This window comes from Malus sylvestris, chromosome 11, assembly GCF_916048215.2.
Source record: "Malus sylvestris chromosome 11, drMalSylv7.2, whole genome shotgun sequence".
NCBI classification, from domain to species: Eukaryota; Viridiplantae; Streptophyta; class Magnoliopsida; order Rosales; family Rosaceae; genus Malus; species Malus sylvestris.
Genome location: NC_062270.1, coordinates 27,343,003 through 27,370,635, shown reverse-complemented (window position 1 = coordinate 27,370,635; position 27,633 = coordinate 27,343,003). Strand labels below are relative to the sequence as shown.

Genomic DNA, 27,633 nt, shown 5'->3' with positions numbered 1-27,633 from the left:
TGCCTCCGAACAACCGCTACTTCAGCCCATACATGGATTCAATTTGAAGTCTCCAGCCAACAGACTCTATTGACCGAAGACTTGGAGGACTACATTATGTACCATATGTTGGGCCTCAACTGGGCCTCATGAAAAATACTTGGGGGACTTAGCCCATTATCTATGTACTGAGGAGCGAGCCCTTATTCTATAAAAGAGGCTCCCTCACTTTCATTAGAAAGCACTTATGAAAAATACTTGGGGGACTCTAGCCCATTATTCATGTATTGAGGAGCGAGCCCTTATTCTATAAAAGGGACTCCCTCACCATCATTAGAGAGCATCGCCGCCAGCTGAGCAACCGCCTCGCCGCGAGCATCACTCATAACCCTTCACTTATGTATTGAGGAGCAAGCCCTTATTCTATAAAAAGAACTCTCTCACCATCATTAGAGAGCTTCGCCGCCTACTGAGCAACCGCCTCGCCGCGAGCATCAACTCTAGCCCATCATTGATGTATTGAGGAACGAGCCCTTATTCTATAAAAGGGACTACCTCACCTTCAAACGCCACAAGCCAAGCCAACCAAGGCAACATAAGCCACGAGCCGAGCAGCGTGTGCTACTTCTAGTTGAGCATCATTTCAGATTGAGCACTACCTCATATCGAGCATCAGTTCAAGACAGCATCTAGTAACTTTGGCCCACACATGGACTGAATTTCAAGTCTCCAGCCAAAAGACTCTCTTGACTAAAGACTTGGGGGACTACTGTTTATACCATATTTAGGGCCTCGTATTTAGATCTCGTACAAATACTCGGGGGACTTAAATGTAATTATGTGATAAAGGAAGGGCAAATATGTAATAAGTGAGGAGTTCTTATTCTATAAAAGAACGCCTCACCCTCACAATTAGGGGAGGCCAATTCTTAAGCCCTCTCACCCCCTCTCAAAGCTCTCACTCTCAGAGCTCTCTCTCCCTCAGATAAATACATAATTAGTGTGGATGTAGCCCAAATCTTGGGGTGAACCACGATACATCTTGTGTTATTTACATTACTTGCAGATTCACGGTCGGATTTACGTCGTTCCAAGACCTCCGGTTTTGTGCATCAACATATTCTTTCTTCATGCATTTCCAATGCAGTAAATTATAAGGAAATACAATGATTGAACAAGTGCTTATTAAGCGCCATTTAGAATATCCATAACTTGTTTGTCGAGGCATATAAAGAAGCGTCATTTAGAATATCCATAACTTGTTTGTTAGGATCCACATTAGATTCAACAGTCTTCACTCATGTCATGTACAAAGACAAAGCGTGGTCTAATTGTTCCCCATGATGATTCCATCTAGTACAGCTTTCCATCATCCCATTTATTACTAAATGAAATCGAACGTTTTCGAATTTCTCCCTTATTGAGTTGTTACACTTCCTACACGAACACATAATTTGAGTTGAACCCCAGTCATGTCTTCTTGCGAATTCAATAAATTGATCTATTACATCCAAGTATTCATTATCACATATGTTTGGATTTTGTATCCATTGTCTGTCCATTTTGTCTCCAAACACCATAAAAATACAATGATTACAACAACCTCAAATATGTCTTGTCGCCTTATGCCTCCATTAAAGGCCCTATCCCATTCAGGAATGCTAGTTATGTGATGTAATTCATGGCTCCATATTAGATTTCAATATGGGAAACTTCGACAGCATCTCTCTACAATTCTTCAAGTGTACAACGTAGACATAAAATACCTAGCATGCATCGAAGAATGTATAGAGATGTTACTAAAATTCCCACAATCAAAACCTAATTCTTGAACTGCAAACTACGACACATAATTGTACATTCTCAAATTGTCAAAAAAAAAAGGAGACAATTTAAGAATCAATTAGACCGCAGTCATGCTCTCGTATCCATGCGCGAAACCCAATTAACGTTTTCATAGTAAATTGGTGTTGCCTAGTTTGTTCCTCTCCAAAATCATGCAATACAAGTCTAAGCCACACATCTTGTGTTGTTGCTAATGTTGCACTCTATATACTTAGCTTCAACTATTGAAAGTGCTACATTGTGTCGCTTTACAAAGGCCTATGAAAATATGCGGCTACCAAATGAAAAAGTATAGGTTGAAGTGTTTTTCAAATCAGATTCATCCAACTCCAATCACTATCATAATATCCAATTAGCAGTACAACTTTGCCTTTCTTGTACTCAATCACATATTCCAATGTACCTTGAATATACTTCAGTACCCTCTTTGTTGTTCCAAAATGATTTTATTAAGTTGGATTGTGTATATATCTTGCTTGATAGACTAGCTGCAAACATAATGTTAGGTCTAGTTGTAGTAAGATATTTAAAACTTCCAACCAATGGTGTCTTGCAACTGGTACAAAGGTTTCATTAAAATCAATGCCAGGCTTTTTCGAGTAACCTTTGGCAACAAGCCTTGCCTTGTGCTTCTGTATTGTTCCATCAAGATTTAACTTGGTTTTGTAAACCCACTTGACACTAAACATAGGCATGTTTGATGGTCCATTAACTAAATCCTAAGTCTTGTTCTTCTCAATCATCTCAATTTCAACCTGCATTGCTTTCTTTTAGAGTTCTCAGGCTCATACATACTGACATTACATCTTACATATACCTCGCTAAGTGATTTTAACTTCACATGAGTGTCACTTGGATTACTTGTCTCTCCAAAGTTAGTTTGAGAATCAACAAACTCATATGTCTGAGCATTGCTCTCTTCTAGCTGAAAATCTTCCTTAGCTTTCATTTGTATCACTTCAACTTCCTTTTTCTTTTCATTTAAATTTAGATTCATGGTGAAGATCTGTGGAGAGTTTTATGCAATTTTTCAGTCCCAAGTACTACTTTCGTCAAATATCACTCTTGGACAACATCATTTTCTTGGTAGTCAAGCTATAAACTCTATAGCCATTTTCAGCCTTCCTATATCTAACAAAGACCTATTGCACTGAAGGTTCATCAAGTTTATGTCTTAATTGCCTTGGAAAAAGGTCGTACCCAGTGCATAAGGCTCCTGCTTTACGCATGGTCTGGGAGAGGTGAATGTCGACTAGCCTTACCCCCATTTATGGAGAGGCTGCTCCCAAGTCTCGAACCCGAGACCTACCGCTCATGGGCGAAGGCACTTGCCATAAAATGCTTGACTCTGGGCTTTATGCCATAAAATGCTTCAAAAGGTGTTTTGTTCTCCAATGTTTTTGTTGGACATCTATTGAGAGTGTACACCGCAATATTTGCAGCTTCTCTCCAGAAAGACAAAGGCCTCCTTTTATAATGCAACAAACTCTTGGCCATTTCAACAATGATTGTTCTCTCTCTGCAACACCATTTTGTTAAGGGGAATAGGCAACTATGTTGTTTCTCAAGCCACAACCCATCACAGTACTCTTGAAACTCCATAAGTTTATACTCTTAACCTACTTCTTAATTTCTTGATCGTGTATCCACTTTGTAGTTCAACCATAGCCTTGAACTTCATGAAAATTCCAAGTACTTCAGACTTGTGCTTCAAGAAATACAACCAGACATTCTTGTGAAATCATCAATAAAGGTCAAGAAGTATTTGTTTCCACCAGGTGATGTACATAGGACCACACATGTCTAAGTGAAATAATTCTAGTGGTTTACTTTCCAAGTCACCTCTTTGCTAAATGCATCTTTATGCTGCTTGCCGGCTACACATCCTTTACAAACATCGTTAACCTCATTTTTCTTAGGTAGACCATAAACCATTTCCTTGTCTGATAGCATATGTAAGCTTTGAAAATTCAAATGATCAAGCCTTCAGTGCCATTCCCATGCATTTCCCACAGTTGTTGCTTTTAGTGCAGTAGGATTCCTATCTTCCATGAGTAATGTAAAACACTTATTTCCAATCATTTGTACTATGACTACATGACTCTCCAAACTTCTATCCTCAAAAATTGCAACTTGATCATCACCAAACAACTGAAATAACCAAACTGCATCATTTATCCCACACTGAGTACGTTATCATCTAGTCTTGGTACCATCATCACCTCATTAATGTGCATAGTAACATTCCTAGTTTCAACTAGCAATGTTCCTTTTGCAGTAGCTTGCACAATTTGACCATTTCCCATTTTAATCCTTGTTGACAATTCCCATCCACATTAATCAGCAAAGGCTCATGAGAGGTTATATGATTGCTGCATTTACTGTCAATAGTGCACTTGTTGTATTGTTTTGCTCTTGCAGTACTTGGCATTATGCTCAAATTTGTCACACTTATGACATTATAGCTTGCCTTTGAACCAACATTCTCTACAGTGCAAATTCCCACATATCCTGCAACCCTCCTTGTTTCCAGTATTTTTTTTTCACATAAACATTGTTCTTTTCATTTTGCTTCACAAATATTTTCTTCTCCTTATTCTTCTAGGATTTCTTCGCTTTATATCCACAAGCATGTGAGCTAGATTTCCTTTGCAAACTAAGGCTACTGAAAGCACTTTCAATCAGCTCATTATCCTCAGAATGTCTAATCAATCTTTGTTCAAACCCTTTGAGTGTAGCTACTACCTCAGTGGGATCAATTTATCTAATCTTCTATGTTCCTTATATCACAGACACTATATTATTATAAGTAGGAATTAAGCTAATCAACAATTTCTCTACAATCCTCTTGTTTGTCAGTTCTTCACCCTGCATTTTCATTTGATTTACCAAGGCAAACAACCTAGTCAAATAATCAGATAGATTTTCACCATTCCTCATCCTAGCATACTCAAAATCACGACGAATACCTTGTAGTTTCACCGCCATGACTTGAGAATCACCCTTGTGATTTACTTCAGTACATCCCAAGCATCCTTAGTTGTCAATGATCTGTTGCTTCTTGTCCATTTGTTTATCATCTAAGGGAAGTTGATAACCATTTTCAACAAAACTCCAAAAATTGTGAGATTTGACAATAATTTTCATTCTAATACACCAAAACTCGTAATTGGCACCATTGAAGATTGGAGCTCGAATTTAAGCTCCAGATTCAGATAAATTGCTCATCAATTCACTTGGGCTCTTCATTGAAAGGTCAAAGACCATTTCACAGATTCATGCCTCTTGATTTAATTCAAACTACGCTCTGATGCCATGTTAGTGTTTTTAGGATTGATTTTCTATAATTGTAGTTGGTTTCAAGTTCGGGAAATGCAGAGAATGTGATGACCACATTACAAAGAGAAGGTTGAAGAAGAAGAAGGAAGCAAAGAGTGAAATGTCATTGAGAATCTTCATTGGATTCCCTTGCATTCTGTTATGCCAAACACGAAGAGAGTGTGAGCAATATAGCCGTTGCTAGCTCACACCTCAGCAAGCATAAGCCACGTGAGTTGCATATGAGCAACTTAAACACTTACATCAAATTGGAGAGGAGGCATGATATACACCCTTTAGATGTTATAATCGGGACCGCCCATTACAAACAAATAAAAATTCAAACTTTATTGAACAAAACTATGGACTAAGCCAGCAACCATGATCTTCAACCGCGAAGCCAGAAATTGTCAGGCAGAGGGGCGAAAACGCTATCTCCACTGAATCAGTTGTAACTGGTAACACTAAATCCAATGTAAGAAGCTTATACACTAATTTATAGTCTTAGCACCTCTCAGTTTTCATATTATTTTTCTCTAATATATGGGAAATAATATTCACAGTGTCATTTTTTACCTTTCAATCCTTCGTTTTTTTTGGAACTTTAACAAAAATCTCTCGGTATTTGTTCATTTTAACGAAAAACCACATTTTTATACTAAAAGGTCAATCCTGGTACTATTCACCTTACCCTTTATTTTATCTTTATCGTTAAAACTCAAAGTTTTCAAACTCTTTTTATTAGTTTTCTTTTATTTTTTTCTAGCATTTGCATTCAATGAAGTAATAAAAATTAAGTAATATAAACAAGAGAATGAAGACAAAAAGAAAAAACAAAGGTTGTAAAAATTGTTGATGATGTTATCTTTTATGTGTGACTATACTACTAGTTAATATATCAAATCTTTGATCGGGATCATTTTTCATGATTGAGAATTAGGGTGTAGTACCTACTGGGCCGGGTATCAGGTCCAGCGGCAGTTTTGATATATCACAACAAATACAGTACCAATTTTGGCTAAAAAGTCAAAAGCAAAAGACGATCGTGTTTCCCTTGCAATATTAACACCCTCATCTTCTGGTTTTCCTCCTAATCGGAGAAGATAGGCAACCAAATCTCCTCTGTAAGTCGTCATTTTCAGGGCTTTAAATTCCTACTCCTCAGAATTTGTGGTTTTCTGATTATTTCCTGGTGCTCTTCAAGCACAAAAGCAGCGATTGCAAAGGGGCGGATTCTTGTTCTCAGTGTTGAATTCCGACGACCGGAGGGGCGGCCGCCCCTCCTTGCTCTGCCGTAGCTTCGCCAGTGCCTTCAATTCCTGCAGCAGCAGAGCTTATACTTTAACAACAATGTGGCACTGCAATGCTTATAACATAGTATAACATACAAGCACAAAGAATACTTTCTCTACAATAAAAGGGCTGATTTATATTTGTTCTACTGGCGGTTTCTTACTAGATGGAGGATGATAAGGAATGGGGATCAAGCGCAGATCGTCTTTTCTTCGAACTGTAATGCCGAAAAGCTCAGTCATGTCCAGGTCTTCATGCGTCATCCCATCAGGGAGTTTCCAATCAAAATGGTACAACAAAAGGGCAAGTGGGAGCTCAACGTTGGCCAAGCCATATAAAATTCCCGGGCATATCCTCCTTCCAGCGCCAAACGGGATATATTCAAAGTTTGTTCCCTTGTAGTCAATGGAGCTATCAAGGAATCTCTCTGGAGAGAAGCTCTCTGTTTCAGTCCAGTAATTGGGATCTCTTCCAATTGCCCATCCATTCACAATTACCTTGGTTTTGACAGGTATTTCATATCCGTTAATCTTACAACTCTCACTAGATTCTCTTGGAAGTAAGAGGGGAGCAGGAGGGTGTAGCCTGAGTGTCTCTTTGATCACCAAGCTTAAATATTTCATCTCTCTAATGCCTGTTTCGTCTACCTTCCCAATTCTGTTGTACACTTCTCTCACCTCATCTTGTGCCATTTTCATTATTCTTGGATTTTTTATCATTTCTGACATGGCCCAATCTACAGTGGTAGCTGATGTCTCACTCCCAGCTCCGAAAATGTCCTGGACAAAAATTATTATTTTTTTAATGATTAAAAACTAGGTTTTTCTCTAAAATTGCTAACAGTTCCAGTCATAGAAAATAACTGTTCTTCGAAAAGCTTTTGTATTATAGTATCTGTTGTATATGTGTGTTCAAAACAGTGGCTGCGGGTGAATTGGCTACAACCCGATGGGAAGAAAAACATACATGTAGATGGATTCAGCCTTAGACAGTGCTTAAAAGATGCACCTTTAATCATTTGTTAAGTTTGTATATTTAGAACAAGAATGGAAATTGATTTTTAGATTAAATATAATCAACAACTGGTTTGAATTATTTAAGTGACATCAAAAGAAATGCATATACATACCAAGATTACTGCTTTGATGTTGTCAGTAGTTAAGGAAAACTCAAGGCCATTGCCATGCTCGTGAAATTTTAAGAGAACGTCGACCAGGTCTACCTCTGCTTCACCTTCTCCACTTTTTGTCGTTGACCTTTTCTTTTTATGTTCGTTGATGATGTTTTCCATTATCCTGTCAGTTACTTTATGCAGCCGCTCGAGTGTAGGCCTAATTCCACCTATCAGATTAAGCAGTTTGACAGAAGGAAAAACATCTGCAAGATCAAATCCTGCTGCCACCGCTATAGACTGCTTCACAGCATCTATGAACTTTTCGTGATCTTCGCTTTTTTTGCCAAAGGCTGCTCGTGACGTGATGGTATAGGTAGATGAGTAAACTTTCTCAGTGAGGTTGATTGGTGATCCTGCGTTTGAAGCAATCCATGTAATGAGATTCCCTAACTCTTCTTCCCTAAGAGGTCGGTGGCCTTGCACACGATTAGCGCTTAAAAGCTCTAGTGTGCAAATTTTTCGTAGTTGTCTCCAGTAATCACCACATGGTGCAAAGGCAATGTTTGTGGACTCGTAAGATAAGATCCTTGTAGCAAGGATAGGGGGCCTTGATGAAAACACAACATCATGGGTTTTCATCACCTCTTTGGCATACTCTGCCGAAGAAACAACGACGGTGGAAACTTCCCCAAGCTGTAGATGCATAAGGGGTCCATATTTCTTGGCTAAGTTTCGTAGTCCATGATGAGGCTGTGACCCAACGAGCTGGTGAATGTTTCCTATGAAGGGAAGCTTCCATGGCCCTGGAGGTAGATTTACAGCCGACTCTTTGGTTTTGCGTCTATTGGCTATTTTCAGTACCGTGATGACAAAGAGAAAAAAGGTAAACAGGACTTGGAAGGAAGGCCATTGAAGCTCCATGAGGAAAGTAAAGGTGAATTTGGAAGTAGCTTATTGGTTAAATTGCATGTATTATATCTAATATAGCACTGGACGTTGTCTTTTTCCTGATTTATTGATACTCTTAAACTGGCTGGCATAATTTGCCCTTTAATTTTGTTTGTTTGTATGCATTATATATCTCTATATAGCACATGATGTCTTTTTCCTGATGAATAGATTCTCTTAACCCGGCAGGCATAATTTGTCCTTTAATTATATATATATATATATATTTAGAGAGTGTTGTTAGACCCACTCTATTGTTCTATTTTCACTCTCACATTATCATCCCACCCACTATAAAATGTTATTTTTCCACCCTTCCTTAAATAACCTCATATATATGTATATTTCTTTTACATTTTTCAAAAAAAAAAAATATTTGTAGGACCATCATTTTTCAAGGCTAGAGTAAGGAGGATCGGAAAACAAATACCTCAGAAGTCCAGTTATGGACTCAACGACTTCCCTAGCGGAACGGAGCAGTGATGCCACCATCATCCTATTCTAGAGCAGTGGGCGAAGTTTGATTACTTAGATTGGTTTTTGTTGATGGTTTTTTCAAATTTATTCATGTCGACAATACATGTGAGCTTGGTCATCTATGGCATCTTGACTCTTGATCCTCGTAGCTGATACAGTGACCAATGATATCACCAACTCTAGGGTAGTTGAGGATTCTCTTATATGTGTGTTATTTTTTAGTTATATAATAAAAGGTTAATTTGTTATCATACTGTCCTCTTTATTTAATATTAACTAAAGATCTTGATTCAAGAATATTATATAATTAGCACAGTGCTAATTATTTTGAATCATATTATATAGGCTAACATGTTTTGGTTTTATTGTCAGCCTATGTATGAATGAAGCCCTCCCACTCGTTTTATTGTCAGCCTCTTTATTTGCAAGTTTTATGTCATTGTTGTTTCAAAGTATGTGGCATGGGTTGGTAGGGAGCTTTGTTCTTTGTTTTTCATTGTTTTTCATTGTCTTTCTTCCGATGACCTTTTACTATCGGAAATGTATTATTTTAAATGACATTTTTCTGATGGTGTTATATATTTTTGACGGCTGTTCTTGTAGAAGATTTGTTGGAAAAACATTATTTCCAACAAGCTTTTGATGATTTCTAACGACATTTTCTTGTGGATAATGGTAACTACGACAAAATAGAAGTAAATACTATTTCGTTGTTGAAAACAGTATTTTCGATGAAAACCGTTGGTGGCATAAAATATATCACAGAAAAAGAAAAGTTCTCGTACAAAAAGTATTTGCAACCATATTTTTCAGTGTAAATAAAATAGTTTTATCCCTTTTTTAATTCAATTTCGACAAGGATTTAGCCAAAATGAGGGGTGATTGACGTCGGAAATGTGTTTCTTCCCGACGACTAGTTGGAAAAAAAAAATTCCAGTGAAAGAATTTACGATGACCAGCGACGAACTTCTCCCCTCAGAAAAAAATGTTTTTATGACGGCAGAATAGTATTTTCAACAGCATTTGACCCTCGCTAATAACGTTTTGTTTTGTAATGAAAAATATTTCCATACACATAAATTAAATCATAAAAATTATTAAAGATAAATTAAATAATTTAAATCACTAAAACTAAATTAGTGGAGAAAATACTTTCAAATTCATCCTTCACTGATAATCGCATGCAACAACCCTGTAGAAAACAAATTTAATTTTGTTAATTTGAATTCACAATTGAAAACTTTAAATACAAAATCAAATCACTTGTCGGATAGAACGGGATCGGTCAAGGAAGGGAGAGGAGGAGGAGGAGGAGGAGGTGGAGGAGGAGGAGGAGGTGGAGGTGGAGGTGGAAGTGGAGGTGGAAGTGGAGATGGAGATGGAGAAAGTGGATGACGAATTTGAGAGAGATGTGTTGGAAATGTGCCCTAAAGCCAATCATATGATGATACTTTACGGACATTTCACATGTTAAACTAATCTAGTTTAAATATAAAGGGCAAATATTATTGTTTGAGCCGTCTCATATAAATGTTATATGCTTAAACGATAAAGTCCAAGGAATATGTGATTGGGAGAATGCAATCTAATGAAGTTAGATTCATGAGACCATTCTTTCGTAGACACATCCTAAATGTTCCTGATCATAGGATTGTCAATTGGGCATTGACAGTCCGTCAAGATCGGTACGTGCTATGTCTTCTCTCAGGGAGAGTGACTAGTCTCGAGTCATTGGTGTGTGTGACATCAAGACAAGTACGTAGGTGCTCAGTAGAGAATGAGTTCACTGAACGCGATCAACGAAGAGTTCTCATACTCATGTCACATGAGAACTCATGGTTGGGATAATGCAAAGTAGTCATTTGACCTGAGGCATCACAGTTGTCTTGTGGTTAAGTCCTTGATCTTTGATTATGTCAAACGTCATTCCATTGGAGTGTCCACGGCATCGTTGGGGTTAAGCCACTTAGCCATGGAGGCAAGTGAATGCGCAACAAGGGATCTCTAACCTTCAAACCGTTGGGGGAGAATACTCTATGATATGATTTAGAATCTCTGGCCAGAGTATGAATGAGATTTAGGAATGCATTCCAAATCACATTCAAGGTAATCATATAAGCACACGAATCACATTGGATAGTAGACATGAATAAATAAACTATCAAACCAAACAATGTGGTCAAGAGTATTGTATTAGAGAAAGACCGTATTGCATTTGTAATCCCAAACTGAATAGGTTTTCTCTACCTCTTCTGATTAGCTTGGGTAACCATGATATGCTGCAAGGTGTCATTCATGGTTTGTGGAAGCCTTAAACGTGTGTAATCACTAAAGGGAGAATTGAAAGTAAGTTTCAATTCACAATCGATATAAAATGGTTTTAATCGCCCACTGCCTCGCTAAAAGGAACCTAATGGATCGCACACCGTGTAAGGTGGAGATTGAAGAAACAATGGAGATGAGTAAGAATGATTAAATGGTTTAATCACTTATTTATGGCAAGGATTAATTAATATGTTAATTAATCAAACGAATAAGTTCGTTAAAGACCTCGGGATAGTTTTGGACATTAAGGCCCAATGGGCTTCGAACGTCAAGCCCATTGACTTAAGTTGTATGACAACTTAATGAATAATGATTCACAAAGGCCTAATTAGCCCAAAAATACCCTAGGGCCGGCCATGATGCTAAGGGTAGTGAACTTGGACTTATTTACAAGTTTGCCACTTAAATGAATAAAGGTATAAATATGACTTTATAGCCTAAAATTCATTAGGGTTTGTTTTGGAGAAAATTGGAGAGAACATGTCTCTCCATTTCTCTCTAAAGAGGCCGGCCACCTTGGGGGTGCATCTTGCAATCCCACTACTCCAAGGTCACTCATTTCTTCTCCAATCTCTCCTTGGTGAAGAGACTTAGAGGTTCTCAATTTTGGGAACTTGGAGAAACCTATTCTTCCATCCAAATCCATAGATTTAAGATGCAAGGAATGAAGGCCCTCTCTTTGGGTGATTAGCCTTTGCTTATGCAAAGAGGAATCTACAAAGGTATAAATTTCAACTCAGTATGTTTTGAGTTGAGTTTTGGTTCACCAATCTACTAGGCTTTGAATTTCTTGGTTAAAGTTTTGTTTTTAAGTGCATGCAAGCATGATTCCGCCTTTAATTGTTAATTGCATGCTTATTGATGTTGCTTAAATGAACTTGTTTTCACAAAATATTCCTTCAAGATGGAGGGAGTGGAAGAGGAATTTGAGAGATGGAGGGAATTGGAGAGGCAGCTGCTGCAATTAATTTGCAGTTTCTGCTTCTTGCGGCTGTGTATTCTAATTATAAACACGGAACCTTTGCATGACAAAGCCTTCATCGTGCAATGCATATAACATTGATAAAAAAATCTTAACTATAATTCAATTTATACAATCAAGGATTCATAGTGCAAAGTATCTTCGAGTGACCAATGTCCAATTGATTTTGCGATTTGAGCGACTAAATTGACTTTCGTCACCCAGAGTACCTTTACGCGACAAAAGACCTTCGTCAAGTGAGTTTTTAATTTGTTTAGTAATTTAATTAATATGGACTAATTTTTTTAACTAAAGTAAAAATATAAAATATTCAAATGAGATATTCAAATTTTCATATAATGTCAATCAAATTAAGCAAATAAATACTTAAAGTAAATATTTAATCCAAATACAAGTTAAAAAAATATTTAAAGCTACTGTCCACAAATGTTAATATAATGTGATTACATACTAAAAATTATTTTATTTGTCCATAACATAAAAAAAAAAATCTCTCTGTACAAAAAAAAAAAAAAAAAAAAAAAAACATTCACTGCGCTGGTGGTTCTTGTGTTGGAATATTAGTATTAACAGAAGCTCTAATCATATATATATTTGTATTTAGTTAGAGTCAAACCTAAGCCATGGATGTAACTCAAGCAGTTTCTTCTACTCACTTGGAGACCTTATATTCTTATGGTGATAGAACCCTCGTATCCAAAATGTGTTCTCTGTGAGTAGGGAACCCTTGTATATATAGAAGCAATGGTCGCCAACCTCCATCTATCGTGGAGGGTTGGTTAGTCATCCGTTGCTCTAAGTCCCTGTCGTGGTTTAGTGGTTGTGGAATGTGCTTTTCAACATTTCTCAGTTATAGGAGCTAGTATTACACGTACTCAAACTTTGAAATAATTTGTTTAAGCAACCTATTATTTCACCTTTGTCATAACTAGTTTAGTCCACATAGGATTCCTACATTCTCCCACATGGACGTTAACTAGTTATGGCTTGAAATGATAAGTCTATGACAAATTATTCCTTAGTGATCACGTTTGCATTTTGACGCAGCTAGCTTCATATACTCATCTACCAATAATTATTTGAGGTATGAACCCTAGAAAATAATGCATGTAAAATTACTGCATCCACCCAGAATCACAATACCCAAAATCATATTGCATGAAGCAATTGACAAATACATTTATATATAAATTCCATTTAAGTAATCCTTTATTTCCACATTCAGTTTCTCCCACACAATTACCCAATGTACCTTTATAAAGCTAAATTTATGTTGCCTTCAACCTTAATCACTAGATACTAGCTTTTCAAGCTTCCTGCATAATCATATGAAACCAACATGCTCTTTGGAACATAAGTCACTTGTACTAATACATATTAAACTGAATCAACATGGCATTATTTACAATAAGCATAGGGAAAATAAGATAAGCCAAGCATCAGGTCCAAATGCTATCAAAATCACTCAGCAGCTCTCTTTACTCCCATAATTCAGTTAATTCAAAACCATCATGCACACCTATGTTTGCAACATGATCTTTGAAGACCCCCACCACCAATGGTTTTGTCAATGGATCAGCCAACATAAGCTTTGTATCAATGTGCTCAACATGTACTTCTCATTTCTTCACATGCTCTTTTACTGACAAATACTTCACTTCCATCAACGGAGTAGCATCAAATTTCTTGTTATTATTCGAGAAGAATACGACTGACTTGTTATCACAATATATAGTCAAAGGTCTCAATATGGTGTCCACAATCCTCATGAAACTTATGAGATTCTTCAACCACATCCCTTTCTTTGTGGCTTCAAACAATGCTATGAACTCAACCTCCATGGTGGAAGTGGCTAGTGACTTTTGTTTGGCACTTCTCCAAGACACAGTGGCTCCTACAAGAAAAAATATATAGCCACTAGTTGATTTCTTATCATCAATATAGCCAGCAAAGTCTAAGTCTGAGTATCCCATAACTCCAAATTCTCAACTCTCTTGTAGGTTAATTAGCATGAATGACTTCGTCCTTTGTAGATATCTCAAGGCCTTTTTCGCAACAACCCAATGTTGTTCCCTAAGGTTTGATTGATACCTTCTTAACACACTTACGGAAAATGCAAGATCAGGTCTAGTGCATACCTGAGCATACATGAGGCTACCAACCAAAGAAGCATAGGGCTTCATTGTCATACCTTGTTTCTCAAGTTCATTTATAGGACATTGAGACTTATTAAGTCTATCCCCTTTTCCCATTGGAACCTCACCACCTCAACATTGCTGCATATTGAAATGTTGAAGCACCTTTTCAATATAAGTCTTTTGTAAAAGTCCCAGCAAACCTCCTGATCTATCTTTGACTATTTCAATCCCTAGAACAAATGAAACATCTCCCATATCTTTCATTTCAAAAGATTTGGACAACAAACCCTTGGTCTCAATCAACAAGTTTAAACAATTGCTTGCTAGTAAGATGTCATCCACATATAAAATAAGGAATATGAATTTTGAGCCACACACCTTTAAATAAATGCAGTCATCGATTTTGTTCTCATGGAAACCAAGGGCAGTCACTTTCTCATCAAATTTCAATTACTACTGACATGAGGCTTGCTTCAGACCATATATAGATTTATTTAATCTACATACCATGTTTTCTTCTCCTTCTTTCACAAAGCCGCAGGGTTGACTCATGTAGATGTCTTTTTCTAGATCACTATTGAATAAGGTCTTTTTAACATCTGTTTGGTGGAGCTCGAGGTTGTAATGTGCCACCAAAGCTAGAATAATATGAAGACTATCTTTTGTTGAGACTGGTGATAAAGTCTTTGTGTAATCAATTCCCTTAGTTTGAGTAAAACCCTTAGCCACCAATCTTGCCTTGTATCTCTCAATCTTGCCAACTGAATCTTTCTAGTTTTTAAACACCATTTGCACACTATAACTTTGACATTTTCAGGTGCATGAACTAGAGTCACACATTGTTGATTTGCATAGATTTTAATTCATCGACCATTGCTTTATGCCAAAGAATAGAATGCTCAGACTTCATTGCTTGTTCGAACGTTATCGGATCTTTTGAAATACCTTCAGTGACTTCAATTTCTTGGAGATAAACTAGGTAATCATCTAGAATTGCTGACCTCCTAGTTCTCGGTGGTTGCACTCTTATCTCGAGAGTGACTTGTTGTTCAAGCAACTAATTTCTTCTTGATGATGAAGGCTCGGCTACATTTTGTGTCTCAGTTTGATCACTTGGATAATTGAATTGTTCAATCTCAAATTCCCTCTGTGGTTGAACTTGATTTAGAACCCTCATGGTGATCTTGTACAATTCATATGTTCATGGTATCATTATTAACAATCAGGTCCAAATTAATATCAGGGAGCACAACCCTTGTCTCATCAAAATCAAAACTCATCTCTTCACTTTGATAATCTTGGAAGTCTTCACCACTTTCAATGAATTTAGCCACACTTGTCTCGAATATCCTGTTGGGAAGACTAGGAGAGTGAAACCTGTAATCTTTGGATTTATCAGGAAACCCTATAAAATTGCAAGAGACAATCATTGAGTGTAACTTCTTCTCATTTGGGTTGTACATCTTTGCCTTTGCACAACATCCCCACATGTAAATGGTTTAGGCTTGGCTTTCGACCACTCCATAGTTCGTAAGGAGTCTTGCATGCTGCCTTACTAGGAACTCTATTCAGAATGCAATTCTCTATTTTCAATGCTTCTCCCCACAAAAATTGAGGTAGTTTCAAACAACATATCATGCTCCTTACCATTTCAATAAGAGCCCTACTCCTTTCTGCCACTCCGTTTTGTTGAGGGGTGCCTGGAATAGTGTATTTTCCCTATATTCCACATTGTTCCAGGTACAAAGCCAAATGACCTTTAGCCTGACCTAACTCAGTATACTTACCATAATTTTCTCCTCCCTTATCCGACCTCAATATTTTATTGATTTTCCACCTCTGTTTTAAAAATTATAAAACAATCAACAACTAAAGATTTGAGATTAAATAGATATAAGTGATATGTGAGAAATCGTCTATGAAGGTCACAAAATAAACTTTTCCAGTGTCCTGGTGGGAAAGGGTTCATAGACATCTGAGTGGATTATTTCCAAAAGTTTTTTACTTCTAATTGAACTCTTCTTCTTTGAAATTGTTAATTTTCCTTTATAACAATCAATACAATTTGTTAGGTCACTGAAGTCCAAAGGTGGCAAAATTTCATCTTTAATTAAATGCTCCATTCTTGCCCTACAAATATGACCTAATCTTCTAGGCCAAAGCATGGATGAAGTTTCATTTGAAATCAATCTCTTTGCTAGCAATGTCGAATCACTATTTAAGCAATCCACGATCATTAAAAATTGTACACAGCAATTGCCAAAGGTCATTGACCAAAACACAAATTCCAATTATATTACTTGGATTATTTTTAAAGAAAATCTTAACATTTTTGTTGTCACCAGCAAAAGCAAAGCCAGATTTAACAAGCTGAGAAACTGAAATTAAACTCCTTAAAAAAGGTACATAAAATACATCACACGAATCCAAAACAAAACCATTGGATAGCCTCAGTCTTAGATTGCCTATTGCTTTCACTGCCACTTTATTACCATTGCCAACAAAGACTTGAAAAACTTCATTTTTTGTTGTTGTAGTTCTTCTTGCAAACCCCTCCAAGGAATTGGTGATGTGAACCGAGCAACCAGTGTCAAACCACCAAGAATTTGGAGGGATTTCTACAAGATTAGTTTCAAACCAAACAAAAACATTGACATAATTCATACCTTTCTTAATTTTCCAATTCTTTCTTTTCTCACAATCTCTTTTTTAGATGTCCAAGTTTTTTGCAAAAGTAGCATTTGATATTGTCCATATAATCCTTATTTGACTCAGGTCCTTTGGAGGAGGATGCAACTATGGCAGTATTAGAGAAAAGATTAGGTTTAGAGAATTTACCAAATTGATATGTAGCCCTTTTACCCTTATATGCATGCACCAAGTTCACAGTGCCATAAATCTCATTCCTCTTGATTCTTGCTTCTTCTTATGTACATATAAAGATCAAATCATCGAGAGTCCACTTTTCCTTCTGAGTGTTGTAAACTTGTAAGAAACCTTCGATTGATCAAACTTTGAGGGCAGAGAGTTGAGCACCATATGAACGATAAATGCATCATCCACAGGGACATCCAAGTCTTTGAGTTTAGCTGCAGTCTCCACCAATTTCAGGATGTGTTCCCTAACACTCTTGTTCTCGTCGAGCTTGAGTGATGTCAGGGTTGTCATCAGGTCCCATTTCAGCTTTTTCAGACTCTTTATACTTTGCCCCAACTGCCTCTAAGAAATTTTTAGCCTTATCACATGTTGCAATGCCACCTCTCATAATATCACTCATGGTTTGTTTCATAACCATTAGTGACATTCAATTAGCTTTCTCCCATTTTTCAGCTTTCAACCTTTGATCCGCAATTGAATCCTCATTCACAGCTGCAAGTTCATCTTCACACAAGGCTAAGTCAAGGTCCATTAGCCCTAAGACAATTTCAATGTCTTGCTTCCACCTCTTGAAGTTTCCCCCACTTAGTGGCTTAAAAGAGGACAGGTTCATTGCATAAGTGAAAGCCATGAAAACAATATTAGGTTAAAAATGTGAATGCATGTTTTTCATCACACCTTTGGGCAAGAGATGAAAACTGCCATTGACCTTTATTGTATAGCCATCACTAACGGATCTTATCATGCAATTATTTCAAGTCTTTGGACAAGAATATGGCCTAATCAAAATGATGCCATACACTAATTAAAAACACTTAACAACTTATACAGTCTCCTCTTTGGAAAAGAATGTGAACATTTCACAGGTTTTTTAATCACAATGCTTTTTAAGTAAACCTTCATCTTTCATTGAAAGCCATGATTAGTTCATATACAACGCATAAACTCCAAAATTTATTCCATGAAATAACAAAAATATGATAAACAAATGTAACTGAGTTTTAAGAATTCCAAATACAAAGAATTAAATATTTCATATTATAGACCAAAGATTAGAGCCTGTTAATTTGGCTCTGATACCAAATGTTGGAATATTAGTATTAACAAAACCTCTAATCACATGCATATTTGTATTTAGTTAGAGTCGAACATGAGGAAACCATGGATGTAACTCAAGCAGTTTCTTCTACTCACTTGGAGACCTTATATTCTTATGGTGATAGAACCCTTGTATTCAAAATGTGTTCCTTGTGAGTAGGGAACCCTTGTATATATAGAAGCAATGGTCGCCAACCTTCATCTATCATGGAGGGTTGGTTATTCATCCGTTGCTCTAAGTGCTAGTCGTGGTTTAATGGTTGTGGAACGTGCTTTTCAACAACAGTTGGAATCATATTCCTCAGTTATAGGGGAGCTAGTATCACACGTACACAAACTCTTAATTAATTTGTTTAAGCAACCTATTATTTCACCTTTATCATAACTAGTTTAGTCCACATAGGATTCCTTTCAATTGGTGTCATCCTTCCACTCTCAGTAACGCCTCTTGAATTGTCATCGATGAAATTCTTCAGGTTAGGACCAGTTTCAACAATAATAAAATTAACCTATTATACAAAATATTAAAATATTAAACATTATATATTGTATATAAAAAATAATTATTAAATTACTAATTGGCACTTACTAATAACTTGTCCAACAAAGACTTCTTCAGATCCTCTGACACTTTTTTCCAAGACGCCCACTCTATTGGACTTTTGTTCCTCAATAATGCCCCTATGTCATGCACAAGCATGGCGTGCGTCTCCTTGTCAGATTCCTTAAGCTGCAAATTCACCTTGGCCCGTCAATCCGCCTTCTGGCCCAGCCAGACATCCCTTTTTGTGTTTCTCTATGGAAAAAAATAAAGTTTTCAAAATCAAACTGAGTAGTTCATCACTTTTATTATAATAATCTAATAATATTTTTTCAACAACAAAAAAACCATAAAATTCATGCAAACTTTGGTATTACTTGTCCGAGATCCTTCTCCCTCATATCCTTGTTTAGTTTGGGCAATAGCAGAATCAAACATCTACAACATTATGATTTTCATATATTCGAAGATTCACAACTTATGAGACGCAATTTATAAATTAAAATTAATTATTGAAACAAAATTGTTCTTTATTTGTATAATAAAGACTTACTGTGAAAAACGAAGATTTTTGACAGAAAAAGTCACGGAAAAGGGAAATGAGAATTACGATATGAGGGGTTTGAGAGAGAAGAAAACGAGGGGGTGAGGGATTTGGGGAAAAGGATGAGGACGAGAATGAGGAAAAGGGAGAGCGGATATGTAATTTTATAAAACCTGTGAACCCTTTGATCGACGAAGCACTCATTGCACAAGTAATTACTCCGCCTTAAATGTCTCACTGACCACACCTACCATTTCAAAGCACTTTACACAATGAAAGACTCATGTTCGTCGCGTAAGTTTGACGTGACAAAGTTCTCCCTCATGCAAAAAAAGTTTGCCCTGCAATATAATGGCGCCAAATCTTCATTTAACTGAGTTTTTCTCCAGAGATTGTGCGACGAATTATCTAATTCGTTGTGCAAAGCCTTCTTGCGCAATGGAAATCTTCGTCACCTAATGTTTTCAATTATTTTTCATGGCCTTGACATTTTTCCACAATGATACCCTTAATTTGTTGCGCAAAGGACATTTTGTGATGAAAACTGCTTTACTACCTAAATTTTTGTCGCGCAAATAGTGTGTTTTTCTAGTCGTGTTGGATTTTCCTGTCTTCCTTATTTATAGTTTACTGGTGAAATTGTATGTATTTTACATCTATATATACCACTATTTACCACTACGAGTGGCTACTGGTTAGTACTGTTTTTCTTTGTTTTTTTGTTTTTGTTTTTGTGACGTTTTGTTTCATAGGATGACTCGGAAGCGTTGATTTAAGGCCCTTTATTACGTCTTGTTCTTTTTTTTATTCATTATTCATAGATATCATCAGCAATAATGTGGTGCTTGATGTTTTTTCTTTAGTTTTCGTTATTTGTTTTTATTTTGTATCATGTTTGTTGTCTTACTTTCCTAACAAGTACTCATACAAAACCAAAAAATAACAAAATTGCAGGCATCTCAGCAGTGTTTAATAAGTCCAACAGAAGGAAGGCAACAAGCATAGAGAATCGAGTAACCTGCAGTCCAAGGTACTTAGTTTTTTTTGGAGCAATTGCTTTAATTGAAATGAATATTTGGAGAAATCATTCTATCTTCAAAATATAAGCTTTAGGTTTTCTGTTTGTTTTTCCAGAAACCACATCAGGAATAGGAATTTTGTTTCCCATGCCATCAAGAGACATGATGTAATGATGTTTTACTTGGTCTGGGAAGGAAACGAAACAAAGGAATTGGCCTTGGTTAAAACTTAAAACGAGAGCATACACACAATATGGACAAGTCACCCTCGTCCTGTCTGCTGAATGTGCTCTTGTTTGATGGTTGTTTCTTATTGAAGATACTTTTGACGATCTAATCTCGCTTCTGGTGCTTTTCTATATCGGAGAGGAGAGAAGTAATTTCAATTGGCCAAAATTTGTTTGGGGCCCATAGATTTGCGGCTGATGGACATTATGTAGAGTTGGGTTGCACTAGGCTCCAAGATTCCCTTGGTGGTTAGGGTATCCATTATTGATTCAGCAAATACCCAATTGTCATATTTTTCAACTGTTTATTTATTTCCGGTAAAAAAAGTATATATCACTACTACAAAAGAGGCTATCACTGATGGTGGAAAAACCGACAAGAATCCCAATTACTGTCGGATTTTTGGTAAAAATCTAACATCAAATCGTGCAATGTCGGATTGGATAACCGACGCCGTTGCTAGCGTCACGAAAAGGGTATTGATGTCGGTTAGTCCCCATAATCCGCCACCAAGAAGCAAAGTAATATAAAATTAAAAAGAACAATAGCGTCGGTTAAAAGTGACATCTAAACTTACGTTGGTTAGATACAACGTTGAATTCTGATATGATGGCGGTCCTAACCGACATCAAGCAACTATTAAAGAATTAAAATATCAAATACATTGGTACCGCAAGTACATTGGGACTGTTCTCATTCAGTCCAACTTAGCAAATTATTTGGTTTTTACAATGTGGCGTTGCAATGCTTATAACATAGGATAACATAAAAACACAGAATACTTCTCTATTAATGAACCAGGGGCTCATTTATATTTGTTCTACTGGCAATCTTACTAGATGGAGGATGATAAGGAATGGGGATCAAGCGCAGATCTTCTTTTCTTCGAACTGTAACGCCGAAAAGCTCAGTCATGTCCAGGTCTTCATGCGACATCCCATTAGGGAGTTTCCAATCAAAATGGTACAACAAAAGGGCAAGTGGGAGCTCAACGTTGGCCAGACCATATGAAATTCCCGGGCATATCCTCCTTCCAGCGCCAAATGGGATATACTCAAAGTTTGTTCCCTTGTAGTCAATGGAGCTATCAAGGAACCTCTCTGGATAGAAGCTCTCTGGTTCAGTCCAGTAATTGGGATCTCTTCCAATTGCCCATCCATTCACAATCACCTTGGTTTTGACAGGTATATCATATCCATTAATCTTACAACTCTCACTAGATTCTCTTGGAAGCAAGAGTGGAGCAGGAGGGTGTAGCCTGAGTGTCTCTTTGATCACCAAGCTTAAATATTTCATCTCACCAATGCTTGTTTCGTCTACCTTCCCATTTCTGTTATACACTTCTCTCACCTCATCCTGTGTCATTTTCAATATTCTTGGATTTTTTATCATTTCTGACATGGCCCAATCTACGGTTGTAGCAGATGTCTCACTCCCAGCTCCGAAAATGTCCTGCACAAAAATTATAAATTTGTTAATGATTAAACTAGGTTTTCCCTAAAATTGCTAACAGTTCTATTCATAGAAAATAACTATGTTCTTAGAAAAACTTTTGTATTAAGTTCGATTTTTAATAGCGTTAATTTCATGAAGATTGTCAATTGATATGTAAGAAAAACAATAAGCACATTTAGAATGAATTATGGAATTCCAAACCAGCCGAAAAGGTAATCTACATCGATAGTATTCTTTGTGTGTGTTAAAAACAGTGGCTGCCGGTGACAACCGGTTGGGAAGAAAAACATACATGTAGGTGGATTCAGCCTTGGACAGTGGCACCTCTAATCATTTATTAAGTTTGTATATTTAGAACAAGAATGAAAATTGGTGTCTAGATTAAATATAATTAACAATTAGTTTGAAGTATTAAAGTGATATCAAAAGAAAATGCATACACATACCAATATTACTGCTTTGATGTTGTCAGTAGTTAAGGAAAACTCAAGGCCATTTCCATGCTCGTGAAATTTTAAGAGAACGTCGACCAGGTCTTCCCCTGCTTCACCTTCTCCACTTTTTGTTGTTGACCTTTTCTTTTTATGTTCGTTGATGATGTTTTCCATTATCCTGTCAGTTACTTTTTTCAGCCGCTCAAGTGTAGGCCTAATTCCACCTATCAGATTAAGCAGTTTGGCAGAAGGAAAAACATCTGCAAGATCAAAGCCTGCTGCCACCGTTATGGACTCCTTCACAGCATCTATGAACTTTTCGTGATCTTCGCTTTTTTTGCCAAAGGCTGCTCGCGACGTGAAGGTATATGTAGATGAGTAAATTTTCTCAGTGAGGTTGATCGGTGAGCTTGCGTTTGAACCAATCCATGTAATGAGATTCCCTACCTCTTCTTCCCTAAGAGGCCGGAAGCCTTGCACACGTTTAGTGCTTAAAAGCTCTAACGTGCAAATTTTTCGTAGTTGTCTCCAGTAATCACCACATGATGCAAAGGCAATGTTTGTGGATTCGTAAGACATGATCCTTGAAGCAAGGAGATGGGGCCTTGATGCAAACACAACATCATGGGTTTTCATCACCTCTTTGGCATACTCTGCCGAAGAAACAACAACGGTGGAAACTTCCCCAAGCTGTAGATGCATAAGGGGTCCATATTTCTTGGCTAATTTTCGTAGCCCATGATGAGGCTGAGACCCAACGAGCTGGTGAATATTTCCTATAAAGGGAAGCTTCCATGGACCTGGAGGTAGATTTACAGCCGAATCTTTGGTTTCGCCTCTCTTCGCTATTTTCAGTACTGTGATCACAACGAGAAGAATGGTAAACAGGACTTGGAAGGAAGGCCATTGAAGCTCCATAAGGAAAGAAAGTTTGGAAGTAGCTTGTTGATTAAACTGCATGCATTATTCCTCTCTTTATAGAACAGGATGTGATGTAGTCTTTTACCTGATGGATAGTTCCCTTAACCTGGATAAAGGAGGAGGGGGAGGGTGTCAGGTAGTCGACAGCCGGCACTCCATGATCACGTCGAATCTTTATGAAATAGTTCCCTTAACCTGGCCGGCATTATTTGTCCCTTAATTTTTTGTTTATATATGTAGAGGGTTTTATTACAAATCGTCATTGAAACTGATCAAATTTCTCATTTTGGTGTTTAAAATAAAAAATCGATCAATGTTAAGTGCCGCAAATCAATCTCGTCATTTGTTAGAAACCAATATTTAGATGTCAATTGTCATAAACCATATAATATTATCGCTGAGGTTTTACATTGTACCGGCGAAGAAAACAAGAGAGTACATAGCAAGATAAATACAGTATAGAATTCAGCTGCCGGCGAATCCAAGTATTATATTTGTACTGAGGATCCTTGGAATAATCTCTGTTCCAAAGTCAATGACAAAACAAAGGTTTCACAATTAAGAAAAATGGAAATAGTGAATTAAACGGGAAAAATTAAAGTTCGATGACTTGAGTGATTGATTATTCACTTTTTTTTTAACCTCCCCAAGTAAGTAAGGTGATTAAGGAAACTGTAATTTTAAGGTATGTTAAATACATTAGGGCCTATTGGTATCTTTTTCAAAAACATTCATAATTCCTCAAAACATTTTTTAAGAACATCTCTTGAAAACAATTTTCTTTAAGATTCAAAAACGCGTTTGGTGTACTAAAAAAAAAACCTATTTGGTATGATATAGAATTTTAAATCTTAAAATTTAAACTGGACAAAGAGATCCAAAGAGAGGGAGTCGCATGAGAGGGAGAAGGAGGAGAGAGAGGAGGAAAGAAAGAAAGAGAGATCAAAGGAGAGAGAAAGAAGAGAGATGATGGAAGGAGATAGAGAAGGAGGAGAGGGAAAAAGAAGGAGGAAGAGAGATGATGAAGAGAGTGGGTTGGAAGAGAGAGAGAGAGAGAGAGAGAGAGAGAGAGAGAGAGAGAGAGAGAGAGAGAGAAGAAGTAAGAGAAAGAAGACAAGAGAGAGATAGATAGTGAGGGGGAATGAGATTGAGAAAAGAATGAGTGGATTTTAAGTTTAAAAGCTTTAAAAACTTACTTTTTGTGTTTTAGAGAATAGGCTATTTTTTTTAATTAGTCTTGAGTTTAATTTTTCAAAATAGTCCTACTAAACAAGCTTTTCAAACCCAAAACTTTAGAAGTGTTTTTAAGTTAAAAAAGTTGGATTTAAGTAGAATACCAAACAAACTCTTAATTTTCTGACCATTTGTAGAGTTGACTTATGAAAGATTGGGCAACTAACTCCATCTTACTTGTTGAATGGTGATGAAGGATAAGTAACATGATCCTTTATATGGAATAGGAATCAAGTACAGGTCATCTTTTCTTCTTGTCAGAAAGATTGAAACCCTCAGTGATCATGTCTAGATCTTCATTGCTAACTTCTTTGGTAGGAAGCTCCATATCCGCCGTGGCGAATGCTATGCTCGGAAACATCCTCCTTATAACTCTCAATGGGATAAATTCGAAACAAGACCCCATGAAGTCAGTTGAATTACCATCCAGTTGTTGGTGATTAAGCTTCATTCAAATTTCTTAGAATAGAAATAAGTGTTTTAATTTTTATTTAAGTTTGATATAATGTGAGTCATTGGATAATATTACATGTGCATTACTCTGTTTTGTTTGTGAATCATAGCTTATGACAAGTGTAATCTCCTTATAGGGTAGATTATTTGGATGGTTAGAATTGGCTGATGTGAGAGAGAGATGCTCTCATCTCTCTAGCTGGCTAACGGTTATATTGCCTCACACTTTGGACGAAGCTATGAATGAAAAGTTCAATTCTCTTCCTTTCTGAGCTCTTACTCTGTCCCTTTGGATCTTTTCCATTAATCCAAATCTTCATTCCTTCGTCCAAAATCATCTCAGAAGCAATAATCAAACTCTAACATGACCTCAGAGCTAGGTTCATTCGCTTAAATTGGGTGTGAATCTGTTTATTTCTACCACAAAGAACTTAAATCGAATCGAGCTTTGTCGAAGCTAATTTGAGCTTCGAAAAAGAAATCAGTCTCAAAGTACTAGATTCATGGAAGCGGAAGGAAAAGATCACTCAAGAGGCAAAGAAAATTGATCCATCAGTTGCAGAGAAGGCTACACTAAATGAGATTTTGAAGAAGGATGCAAGAGCTCTCGAGCTGATTCAAGGAGCTCTTTCAGACCAAATATTTCTCAGGACTTTCAAACCTCTAAGGGAGCTTCAGACATTCCATAACAACAGCTCAAAGGAGATAAATAAGTAAAGAGTGTAAAACTTTAAGGTTTGTGGGAAATTTGGTCATCTTCCAAGAGACTGCAATGGAAACAAAGCCAATGCAGAAGATGAATTATGACAATCAACATGAGGAGATAGACACACTTTTCTACATGTGCAATGTAGTAGCTGAGGTGAAGGTGAGCAACTCCTGGTACATTGGTAGTGGATTTAGCAATCACATGACAAGAGATGAAAGGCTTTTGATCAATGTCCAGATAGATCTTTCTTCCAAGGTGAAAATGGGAATTGGGAAAATTGTTAGTGTTGCAGAAAATGCACACTATTGATTGAGACTAAACTTGGCAGGAAGCACATTCAAGAATTGATGTTGGTTTTTAGTTTAGAAGAAAATCTCATCAGTGTTGGACAAATGACAGAACATGGGTACTACCTATTTTTTGGAGGTGATGTAGTATATGTATTTGATAGCTACTCATTAGATAGTTTGGTTGTGAGGGTAAAAATGACTAGGAATAGGTGTTTCCCACTAACAATGATGCATGCATATTAAGTGGCATTAAGGACAAGTATCATTCACTGCTCTCAGACTTGGCATAATAGATTGGGCACTTGAATGACAAAAGTCTTAGGTTACCTCAGGTTTAAGAAATTGTACATGGTTTGCCACACTTGAATGACACAACAGGTGTATGTCAAGGATATATGATAGGGAAGCAACACCATGTTTTCCCAATTGAGTCCACTTGGAGGGTAAAGTTTCCTTTAGAATTGGTTCATACTGACATTTTTGGGCCACAGTAGATTGAATCAAACTTTGGGGAAAAAAAATTCTGTTATTCACTTATGATTATAAAAGAACGACATGGGTTTACTTTCTGAGATATAAGTCAAGTGCTCATGAATGCTTCAAGAAATTCAAGGCAATGGAAAAATTGCAATACGGTCACAAATTAAAATGTTTGAGAAGTGATAAAGGTAGAGAGTTTATGTAGTTCTGCAATGAGACAAGAATTCAAAGACAATTGACAATGGCATACATTCACAGCAAAGTGGAATAGCTGAGAGAGAGAAATATGATTATGGTGGGATGGCAAAATCAATGTTGCATGAGAAGGATCTTCCATATTAGTTTTGGGTAGAAGTAGTAAACACAGCTGTCTACTTACTCAATAGGTGTCCACAAAGGCACAAGGTGACTTCCTTTGAAGCATGCAATGGTAGAAAACCAAGAATTGCACACTTGAAAGTTTTGTGGCCCATTGTGTTATGTGTTCATTCTTGCAAGTCAAGGGCATAAACTGGAAAGTAACAGTCACAAGTGCGTATTTGTTTGCTATGGCACAAGTGAAAAGGGTTATAAACTATAAAATCCTAGTTACCTAAAAGATCATTCTCTTAAGAGATGTAACCTTTGATGGGTATGCTTGTTGGAATTGGAATTATGAAACTGAAAATATGGTCAATGTTCCAGTGATTGCTGATGCTGAGAAAGAAAGATATGCAGATGTTGACGAACTAACTGAATCATCTGAATTTGTTGATTCCTTGCTGAGTACTCCACATACAAGTCAACAAGGTATCTTAAAAGTTCTAAATACAAATTCTGCCTTACAAGATGGAGCAAGAATTTCTAAGTCTTTGATCACATTCGACTGAAATAGAGAAGCCTAAGTGAAGTTGTGGCTCAATGCATTATGTGTGTCATAAAGTATGAGACCT

The 27,633-nt window shown here is 36.9% G+C and overlaps 1 protein-coding gene and 1 pseudogene across 1 annotated transcript; both read right to left on the bottom strand.

Moving 5' to 3' along the window:
- Positions 1-6,457: 6,457 nt before the first annotated feature.
- LOC126588651 (cytochrome P450 71D9-like) lies at positions 6,458-8,518 on the bottom strand (annotated as a pseudogene).
- A 12,900-nt stretch (positions 8,519-21,418) lies between these two features.
- On the bottom strand, positions 21,419-23,631 carry LOC126588650 (cytochrome P450 71D11-like). Its single transcript, XM_050253750.1, has 2 exons — positions 22,628-23,631; positions 21,419-22,178 (listed from the first exon to the last, which is right to left on the bottom strand). Exons 1-2 carry the CDS (start codon positions 23,573-23,575, stop codon positions 21,516-21,518), a joined length of 1,611 nt encoding a protein of 536 aa, XP_050109707.1. The 5' UTR covers positions 23,576-23,631; the 3' UTR covers positions 21,419-21,515.
- Positions 23,632-27,633: the final 4,002 nt, after the last annotated feature.

What these genes read in the sequence shown, in the direction of transcription:
- LOC126588650 (XM_050253750.1), bottom strand. Translation starts at nt 23,575, where the DNA reads ATGCAGTTTAATCAACAAGCTACTTCCAAACTTTCTTTCCTTATGGAG. An exon ending in ACATCAAAGCAGTAATATTG is followed by an intron (nt 22,179 to 22,627) that starts GTATGTGTATGC and finishes ATTTTTGTGCAG; the next exon opens with GACATTTTCGGAGCTGGGAG.